The sequence below is a fragment of the Cynara cardunculus genome (genome assembly GCF_001531365.2).
Source record: "Cynara cardunculus var. scolymus isolate 2C chromosome LG 15, CcrdV1, whole genome shotgun sequence".
Lineage (NCBI taxonomy): Eukaryota > Viridiplantae > Streptophyta > Magnoliopsida > Asterales > Asteraceae > Cynara > Cynara cardunculus.
The window spans coordinates 6,694,618-6,705,561 of record NC_037542.1 but is presented as its reverse complement, the minus strand read 5'-3'; the positions used below and the strand labels follow the sequence as shown (position 1 = coordinate 6,705,561).

The window sequence follows — 10,944 nt, the reverse complement described above, 5'->3', positions numbered from 1 at the left end:
TTCTGCCTTTGTAGTTTATGTTTGCTTGTCAAAATTATCGTGCTGGTGATCTAATCTTATATCATGGTCATTTCTGGATACAGATGATTCATAGGGCAATTTGGGAGTTAAAGGAGAAAGGGGGTTCTAGCGAGGAGTCAATATCGGAACACATAAAACGGGAGTATGTTGATTTGCCTTGGGCTCACTCAACGTTGCTGAAACATCACCTTGAGAAGCTTTGTGATCGTAAAGAGATTCGTATGACTCACAAGCAATCTTATGTGCTTGGCGATGCAGATTTTGACCCAATCTCCAGCTCTAGATCTGAGAAGCAGTTGAAGAGGAAGCAAAATTCAGAATCAGGGAAGAAAAGCAGTAGGCACCGCAAGAAACAGAAGAGTAGGCCGGATTCAGAGTCTGGCAAGACAAGGAATAGGCAACACAAGAAGAGATATAAGAAAAAGAAAGAACACCAGTTGGATTTACAGGAAACCAACAAGCAGACAGTTGAAGTCGCTCAAGAAAAAGTCTTTCAAGAACAAGATCAAGTTCTTCAACAGTTTGATGAGGGGGCTGATGAACAAGAAAGCATCATCCACAACGGATTGTGTGAACCACAATATCTAGAGATTGAAAATGGAACATTTGAGCAAGGAAATAGTCTGATCAATATATTTGTTCAAGAGATGGAAGAGGGTGGAGTTCCTGCAAATCCTGCAGAACAAAATCAATCAGAAATTGGAAAAGATAATGTGGGTGAAAAAGTATATATGAGTACACATGTTGATGACACTGGCAATGAAAATCAATCTGTAGAATTAGCCAATGATGAGGATCAAATAGAAATGCATGGAACAACGAATAGGAAATTAAAGAGGAAGAAGAGGTTGAAGTCACCAAGGAGAAACAGTAAGCGTGGCAAGAAACATGAGATAAATGAGGACACTCAACTTCAAACGTTGAGTGAAGCAACTTTGAAACAACATAATAACATTATTGAGGGCGACTCAGATGAGCAGAATCAAATTATTGAAGTTAATGTGACCGACATCCAAATTGAATATGAAAATGCGGTTGGAAAAAGTGTAGATGCTGGAGCACAAAATCAACTAGAGAGAATGAAAAGCGATGTGGCAGAAGATGTAGAGAAGGATGATGAAACTACTCAAGAATCACACCCTGATAATTCTGGTTACATTAGCTTTGGACAAATTCAGATGAAGCAGAATCCCCAGCTTCTGCAACTGGAAAAATCTCCTGATTCCAATCCCATATTACTCAAGAGTAAGCACCCGGGCAAACAAGGTTTGGCAAGATCACAAATAAAGACAATATCAAAGAAAGATGCATCAGTAATCTCAGAGCTGATGGAGTCTCCTGGTTATTATGTGCCAAATGACGAGCATTTGTCTGAAAAAAGCCAGCAGGTTATAGAGACAAAACAGGTATCAAGTGCAGTGTCTACTCAAATGAACGGACAGCGAGCAAAACTCCGAAGTTCCCAGAAGAACACAGGTCACCTGGAAACAGTGCTGGCTCTTGCTGCACCTTTGCTGCAGATGGAATCACAACAGAGATCAAGAAGTCCAAGTTTGGAGAAGCCATTGAAAGAACTTCTAAAGTTGAGGCCCCAATTTCCTGATCTTGATGAACCAGCAACCGAAGTGCAGGAGCCAGGTAGTTCTCAGCAAGATCAGCAACCAGATGAGCTGGAAGACAAACCAAAGTACAAAGGTCGTGGTAGGCGTCCTAAGTACAACGGTGGTGGTAGGCATTCTCCAGCTATTTCTAAGAAAGGTCAGCAGTCAGCTGAGAAGTGCAAAGACCGAAGTAGGCATCCTGAGCCTAAGCGGGATGAGGATACATCCACAGATTTTATCCAGATAGTTAAGCATTCACATGTGAAGAAGGGTCAACAGAAGTATCAAGGCCAGCAGCCAAATGAGGAGGATGAAGCAAAGTACAATGGCCATGGCAGGCATAAGATGATGAGGAGAAGCAGCAGGAAGGAGAAAGACCCAAATAGCTAGGCTACGCAGAATAGACAGGTAACCTATTTATTCCCTTCAGTGATCTTTTTTTTAAGAATAAAATTAGCTATAATCATGGTAGTGGCTGTGAATTTTATCCCATTAGATTAGAAGAATGGCATGAAATACGTATTGCTAGGTTGTTTGGAAGTAGTCATGGATCAAGTTTCTTTTAAATATAGCAACTCCATGGAACGAAAACTCATTTCTAAACTGAAAATTTTCTTGTTAGAATGATGTGAAATTTTCATTCCATCTCAAATTTAAGTTGAAATGAATGATTATCATCTCTCCCAATAATGTTCCTATGATTTCATCATCCAAAACCCCTAGCCAAGCATCTCTTTACAAATGTGTTCAACAATTTGTCTTTGTGGCATATTTAGAGACTAATAGTTAACCGGAATAAAAAGTTGGGGTGTACATGAGTTGGGTTGGACGAGTTGAGGGTATTTGAATAATTCAATCCAACCATTTTGGTCTAGAAAATCTTTACCCATTGAAATGGTTTTTAATGTACAGGTTGGGTTGGTTTGAACATAGTCTTAGAAAGAAGGTTAAATTAAATTTAAAGCAGAACACAAGAACAATGAAGTGATAGTGGTTTGTACTTAAGAATCCAAATATTACAATAATCAAAACATAAAAGGGGTGTTTGGTTAGCATAATCCAAAGGAATCTGATGGAATTAGAATGACAATTCTTTGACCAAATTTCTTGTCAATGTTTGGTTTGCGGATTGAATGGATTAGATTTTGCCAAATTTTGCGGTTGAGGGATTGATCATTCATTTTTATAAGGGAAGGAATTTGAACTATGTACAGAACTAACATTTGAATCTAATTCAACCAACACCAATTCACCACCCCCATCCTCATGTGCACCCAGTGACAACTGTTGTAGTCCATTGTTTCCCAACCAACACCACATCCACCACCACTGTCGAGCCACCTCCGCCACCATCACTGCCATCATCACCACCATCGCTACACCACCTTTGCTACGACCATTACCACCATCACTGTCAGCATCTGTCACATCTGCCACCACCACTACCTCCAATTGATATCATTATCACCTTTATCATTAAGATATGAACATGTCATAAAAAGGACTAAACAATCACTACATTTTCTGTATTGGAAAAAATGAGGAGTATTTGCTTTAGGATTGGAAAACACTTTTGAGACACCATACTCACACTCATAAAAATTTCTAAATTGTGCATGAACATGCTTGAACATTTCTTTTTTAGTTAATACATGTCTACGTCGAAAATCTTCTAATCAATACCTTGTACAACGATACAGTTATAAATCCATGGATACAAGTATGTGCGGCATCACAATATAATATTTATTTGTAGTTACATCTACAACTTAAGAAATATAGAAAACTAATAACCTTTTGATGTTAAGAAAATACTGGATGAAAGAAATGAAAATCTCGAAATTGGGTTAAATGTAACTTCTCTCAAAACTTTAGAATCATGTGCAATGTCTTCCTATCCAGCCCATACAAACGTGAATATTATATTAAAATCACAAATGGCTAAAACGTTTTGGTAGCCTTCCCCTTTTCCTCTTCCTCTATACCTTGTTTATTGATCACTGAGTACAATTACATGTATCAGGTGTCCATCTAGTGCACCTATAACCCTTTTTTTAAAAACATCAACTATTAGAAACTTGTAAAAATATCAAAAGGTTAAAAAATTATCAAATCAATAACATAAATCATACCAGAAATATTTCTTTGAGGTGCCTAAATCTATCTGACGTATTTGATGTTCCATTGAAGGATGTTGGCTATACTACCTCTCTCATGAATTCCATCATTCCTCCTGATATTTTATGAAACAGTTATGAATAGTCCGTGTGAGTGTTGAAATCTACTTTTAACCCTTCTAAAGCGTTTATTGTGAACAATTGTCAGAAACATCGCTACATTCTCTTCAACACTTATATGTCTACTTGATTGCAACCAACTATTTTGTTTAAAATGTTGCATAGCATTATAAAGGCACCACCAGATAAACACATCAATTCATGGCATTGCGTATTGGATCCACTTAATAATTCTTGTGTATATGTGTATTATCTCTCATCCTTTCTATTTGTGTTGAAGTTCTTCTCAAATACCAATTTATAATAATTACAATCAGATTGATTTTGTTTCGAGCCATATATGACCTTGCAAATATAAAACACAAAAGAACATCATGTTATGCTTCAAAAAATTGAAAAACATCAACTTGAAACATACATCCCATCAAATTGAAATAACTTTATTCATATTAAACCAATCATAATACCATCCAAAGAAAAACATCCTAAAAAGACCGTCTAAAAAATATTGTTTAAAACGAAACAAAACATCACCAAACTAAATTAGATTGAGTTTACCACTTCTAAATCTAACCCACCCCTCACATCTCTCCTCATTCAAGCGTAACTAAATTTTCCTATAGTCGGTGCTTTGGCCGAATATGTAAGGTGCCATGTCATACAATGCGGTTTCTCACCACCCAAGTGTTTTCATAATTATCAATGCAATGGTCTATCTCATCCTCCCCTGGTAAACTCGTGGCTTTCATATCTTGGTAAATAAGAGATTTTAAGTTAAAAAAGTTTAAATAAACCCACTTGAGAAGCTGGTCGCTAGAAAGAAGCGACAAGTTCTGTACACCACCAAATAATTAGGTGGTGGGACAACGAGAAAAGAGGCGCTTTTTAGCTTTCTTCAGGATTTGGCCCGAACTATTCGAGAGTCCCACTACATTGCATTGCCAGAATCCATATTGTATATTTGATGGATTGTGAGAGGAAGCAAGTGAAAGTTACTACACTTTCTCGCCTGGATATGATCTATAGTTAGGGGCAATACATACCAAGCTTTACCTTATTTTGATCGTTCAGTTCAAGATATGTTTAACATGTGCTACAACCTTTGCTAAATCATCCTCATTTACCGAATGTTGTGTTCCTTTTTGTGTTTTTCCTTTGAGATTGAGGACGAAAAAGAACGCGTGCTTTCGAAGGAAGTGGTTCTTGTGTTAAATCATAGTAGTCTTGTGTGCCATAATCTTCAACAATTTCAGGAGATACAATACAAGGGTTTGGAAGAGTAGCAGTAGGAGTTGGTCATGACCAACATCAATGGAAGCAACGCCATCAAACAGTTGAATACAAAGTTCAGGAAAGAAAAGAGGTGCAGTTTGCAACTTCTCGACGAATTTGTTTGGTTGTTTATAAAAGTTTATAAGTATACATAAAAGAAGAATTTAAGAAAATTCAAGAACATGAAAGATAAAATGTAACCTTCATTTCTATCTGCCATTCCTCTTCTGACATATTAAACTTGTTTGTTGATACATCATAAACATTACCCGCTTTGTTTCTTAACTTTTCCCATGCTCCATACTTTTCTTTGAAGTAATCATAATGGTTTTCAGTTGTCATTGTTCAACAACAAAATTATGATTCTTTTGGAGCGTTTCTGCTACATTCTTCCAAGAAACTGCCTAAAGGCTACCCCTTCTCGTCCATTTACGAAGATCTCATGCAAACAAGACTTGGTAAACGTTTTCATTGCATTATCTTTTTTTCAATTAACTCTGGGCTTTTTTGATTGTGAAGATCTATGTTGTCACTTGCGGTGCTATGGTGCTGCAATAGCGGATTGCGGACTAAGGTAAAATTGCGGTGAAATCGTGTTTCCGATATTAGCGGCACAATTGACCGATATTTGCGGAATGATATCCGATATTTTAGCTTCGACCTCTTTAGATTTATGTTGTTATTCTTTATTTTTTTGGGTTTTTTTGAGTTTTTGACTTGGGGATGATGATGATGATGACCACGTTGGAGATAAAGGGGAGGAAGGGGAAGATTAGGAAGCTAATCTCAGTGAAGAAGTGAACGTATCAAATGATGTTGACTCGGATGTTGAACTTATTGCTTGCGATTAGCTCGTTTATAAACACTTTTCCTATTTTGTTTTGTAAAACTTGTTTAAGTTGATGTTAAAACTATATTTTCAATTAATGCATAAGATATATTTTTGTCTACATACATATATATGCTACATATATAATTCTAAGAAATATTACATGAACCACCATTCTTGTACTGCCGCTATAACCGCTATTTCAAATATTGATCGTGACCATGATTTTGTATTTTCACCGCTATAAGCCAATAACAGCATAGGTGAAGATTCACCAAAATTTGTCCTATCTAGAAACATTAACCAACATATCATGAATTCTGAACACAATTTTGTCTATGTTGATGATATCATTGTTATCGGTTCCAAGAGAAACCTCATTGACACTTTTATATCTCAACTCTCTGCTCAATTCTCGCTTAAAGACTTTAGAAATCTCTCCTGCTTTCTAGGTCTTAAAGTTATTCTTCATCCTTACAATCTCTTCCTTAGCCAACAAAAAATACACTCTTGATATTCTTAAATGGTTCACATGGAATAAGCCAAATCAATGCCAACACCTATGATCACATCTCAACCCTCTTTCTTAACTCTAGATCACCTCTTGCCAACCCAACTGAATATCGAGCCCTTGTTGGAAGCCTTCAATATTTATCACTAACTCGTCATAATGTTGCTTTTAGTGTTTAATATGTTGTCATAATACATGCACTGTCCCACAGAGGAACACATAACGACTCTTAAACATCTCCTACAATATCTAGTAGGTACAATCAATAAAGAAATCATGATTCACAGATTCACCTTCACGACTTCATGCCTTTTCTAATGTTGATTGGGGCAAGAAACAAGAATAATTACATTTCGACTACCGGATATGCTTTCTACCTTGTCCATAATCCAATCTCGTGGAGCTCCAAAAAACAACGAACTGTTGCCCACTCATCTACTGAAGCAGAGTATCGTGTTATTGCATCAACCACAACTAAAGTTCTTTGGATTCTTAATTTGCTCACCAAACTCGGCTACCAATCCATAGTTCAACCATCCATTTATTGTGATAACACATGTGCTGCATTTGTCGCGTTTAATCCAAAATTTCATTAAAAATGAAGCACCTAGGCCTAGACTACCACTTTCTTCGTGGAAGTGTTCAAAATGGGACTCTCCGGGTGTCCCATATTTCAAGTAAAGATCAACTTAGTAATGCACTTACCAAACCACTTCCTCACATTATTTTTCAGATTTTTGTATCCAAGATTGGGCCGTTATCTTAGACAGTCCATCTTGCGCGGGATTATAAAGATAAAGATTGTGATCATGATACACCACATCATATCACTTGATCTATGCCTCCATATCACATCCCTTTATCTATGCCCTGGTATCTCTTGATTTGATTCTTGTAGTTACTTTTGTGATCATCTATAATATTTGTTTTCATTTCTTTGCAAGTATAAATATATGTTAACATTGTTGTAATAAGCAAGTTCTTTGTTTCTATAGAATACACTGTGAACACACTATGAATCTCTAAGATCTTGTATAACTTGTGAAAACATTGTGATCACCAACAAAACTAAACCTACCACTTGTGAACACTCCAATAAATAATTGGGTTTATAGGATATCACCAATTTCTAAGCGTCTTAATAGACCGTTTTCTAGGACCAAAAAATAAAGCATCTTATCTAAAAAAGTCGTATTAAGTTGATAGGATGCTTTTGGACGTCTTAACAAAAATTTTAGGACACTTTTAAAATAAAACACTGCATTAACAATTCTATAGGATAGTTTTGAGAAAGTGTCCTATAAACCCATTTCCCATAGAACACTTCTTTTTATCGGACATTTTTTTAAATAGCGTCCTCTAAAATTGCTAATGAGATGTTTTATATTAAATGTTCTAAAAAATTTGTTAATACATTCAAAAACATCATATAAACTTATTACAACGTCTTTAGATATGACATTTTATTTTTTGATCCTATAAATTAAATCTTATAAATTGGTCTATTAGGACGCTTAATTTTTTTTGATGTCGTGATATATCCGATTTTGTTGTAGTTGGTTGGCCATGTTTGTTATAGAGAGAGGATAGAGGAGTGGAAGAGAGAGAAAGATATTTTTTGGAATTTGACTTTCTTACAAAAATGCTTTAATGTTTAATTAATAAATAACATTAATTATCTAAAATCGATGGCTTACAATGAATTTTACAGATGTTACAAATTATTAAGGGGCCGTTTACCTAATTGCTTACCCGGTAAGCGCTTACCGATAGAAGTCAACACCATGATTTATTTTGATGCGTAAGATTTTAGTATATTAAAACATATCGAATGCAAAAATTTAGTGGGTAAGCGCTTACCTGGTTAAGAGTCGTCATCCTCACTTACCGGGAAAGACTTTCCATCATTCTCATCGCTTTTACCCGGTAAGATTCTTGACCCTTCTCATGTTCATCCGATGAGGAAATTTATCCGATAAATATTTACCAAGTAAGTATTTAGTAAACGGCCCATTAGTGTCTTCATTAAGAATGATCTAATTGCAAGAATATATTATGTAGCAATGACACAATCAATAAGAAATATAATTTAAAAGAGGCTTGCAAGGATGTTGTTTTGCATTATGGCAAACATGGTCATGTGTGAGTTTGCAAGGATGTTAGTTTTGCATTTATGGCAAACATGGTGATGTGTTTGCCAGATCCATAAGGCTTTAAAGAGGGTTGATAACACTTTTCCAATAAGTGAGAAGCATGATATCTATACTACTTTATAAACTAGATTTATCAAAAGTCTTAAAATTAATTTTTAATGCATAAAGTCTTAAAAATAACTTATAATATATTAAGTACTACTACTTTATGCATTCAGTCTTAAATCTCTTAATCTACAATTAAAATAATATATAATACAAGTTAACAATGCACATAATTATATTTTTTTTTCATGTTTCCAAGATACTTTTGACACCTTTCACTTATGTCTTCACCCTCTCATACCTCTGTCTTCTCCCCATCCCCCAATGTGAGATTCAAACTGATATTCACCATGAGTTATTAAAAGTTCTCTCATTCAATTGCTCTAGAATTCTCGATCTCTTGATTCTTTGGTCTTGGTGTAAATCAAACACATTTGTGGAGTCGTTTAAATATGTCGGATTTTAAATATATTGGATTTTAAACTGTCATACAATTTTTTTCATCGATAGACTGTAATTGGAACCATAACTCTTATTTATTTAAATTGTATTAATATGTAAAGACCAAGTGTAACTTATATCATCGTTAAATATTCTCTAATAAAACCAGTGAAACTTCAAAATCGTTAAAATTCACGGCTCCCGTCGCATTGCATGGGTACACATCTAGTTTAACCATAAGTTGGTGTCTGAGTGGTTTAAGTTTGGACTCCAAACTTCAAAAGTGACTGAATGTTCCAGGTTTAATCCAAAGAGAAATAAAAATCCCTTATGGTCATGAAGGTTCAAATCCGGTGACTCCGGGCTACCTGCAAAGCAGGTGGTCGCCTTGTGATTAGTCGGCTCGCATAACGGATTGAATATCCAGATTAATAGAAAAAAAATCTTATAAAAAACACCCAAATTAATATGAAAAACCCAATGCATTCATCTACTTGTTTTCCCCGGAAAACACCTATCAAAATCCTTTTTAACTGCGTTTTTCTAAACATTCGATTAACTTATAAGACATCAACACAAAAGTATTGATATTCAGTAACTTTTCACTACAATAAAACTGGTTTTATAGGACGACTAAAATGTGTAAGCGTCCCATTATAGGACCAAACCAAAAGTGTCTTATCTAGAAGTGTTACAATTAGTTTATAAGACGTTTTTAGGCGTTTTAATGAGTTTTTTATGACACTTTTGAAATAAATAGCAATTTTATATGACACTATTTGAAAAATTGTTTTATAAAAAGATGAGTTCATAGGACACTTCCCAATAACGTCCTATAAAATAGCTAATAGGATATTTTAGTTTAAAAACGTCCTAAAAAGCTTGTTAAAACACCCAAAAACATCCTATAAACCTATAGAAATGAAAAACATGGCGCTTTATAGTTTGGTCCTATAAACTTAAGTTATATAAAGTACTCTATTAGAACGCGTAGACATTCTAAGCGTCCTATGAAGTCAATTTTCCATATTAACAATTCATCATGCTATAACGACAACAAATCAAACACGACCACATGACGATTTATTGAAACCAAGATCACTATTTCGATTATTACATCATAATCAGATGACAAGACGTTTACATATAAAACATAGAAAACATGAAATCAAGACCAAGTTTCAGCATCCTGCACAGTGATCATTTAGTATGATGAGCCTCTATATCCTTGGTGAGGTTCGTGTAAAATTCCATAAGAGTATCTGGATCAGGGATGTCAGGACTTAATTTCTCATACTCAACAGTCCAAGTAACGATGTGGCGTGACCCCTTCGTGTCAACATGAAGATGAACGACAAAGTCCTTGTATAGTTCCAGAACATCACCTTCCGTCACATGAAACGTGATCAACTTGTCTTCCTCATTGATATCATGAATTAACGTCTTCGATACACGATCTTTCCTATCTACAATGATATACGATCACCATATGCTTAATCAGATTCCATATGCTCTTGTTGCCCAACATGGTTTATCAGAATGTATTAGAATAACTTTACAAAAACAAATTTAACAGCTTACCATGAAAGTAGTTCCAAGCGAGAATCGAACCCACGGTTCCGACCTCACCATGATGAGTTTGACAGTTTTGGATGTTGGTAGGGCTAATATTAGGGATTTGGTGTGGGTTACCCTTCCATAGCTCATGAAAGACATCCCCAATGGCATTGATCTCAACCCTTGCAACTCTTTTCCCCCTTAATGCCATCTATCTTTCTACCCCCAATTTATTTGATTTACTTGCAATATGAATCATCTTAATTTATAGATGACC

General features: G+C 35.4%; 2 protein-coding genes across 2 annotated transcripts; one reads left to right on the top strand and one right to left on the bottom strand.

Moving 5' to 3' along the window:
- Nucleotides 1–242: 242 nt before the first annotated feature.
- On the top strand, nt 243–2,012 carry LOC112528467 (glutamic acid-rich protein-like). Its single transcript, XM_025139495.1, has one exon. It carries the CDS (start codon nt 243–245, stop codon nt 2,010–2,012), a length of 1,770 nt encoding a protein of 589 aa, XP_024995263.1.
- Nucleotides 2,013–10,139: 8,127 nt separating this feature from the next.
- LOC112528004 (kirola-like) lies at nt 10,140–10,903 on the bottom strand. The gene is made up of 2 exons (XM_025138885.1): nt 10,692–10,903; nt 10,140–10,576 (listed from the first exon to the last, which is right to left on the bottom strand). Exons 1-2 carry the CDS (start codon nt 10,876–10,878, stop codon nt 10,311–10,313), a joined length of 453 nt encoding a protein of 150 aa, XP_024994653.1. The 5' UTR covers nt 10,879–10,903; the 3' UTR covers nt 10,140–10,310.
- Between the last annotated feature and the right edge of the window lie 41 nt (nt 10,904–10,944).

What these genes read in the sequence shown, in the direction of transcription:
- LOC112528467 (XM_025139495.1), top strand. Translation starts at nt 243, where the DNA reads ATGACTCACAAGCAATCTTATGTGCTTGGCGATGCAGATTTTGACCCA.
- LOC112528004 (XM_025138885.1), bottom strand. Translation starts at nt 10,878, where the DNA reads ATGGCATTAAGGGGGAAAAGAGTTGCAAGGGTTGAGATCAATGCCATT. An exon ending in CGCTTGGAACTACTTTCATG is followed by an intron (nt 10,577 to 10,691) that starts GTAAGCTGTTAA and finishes ATATCATTGTAG; the next exon opens with ATAGGAAAGATCGTGTATCG.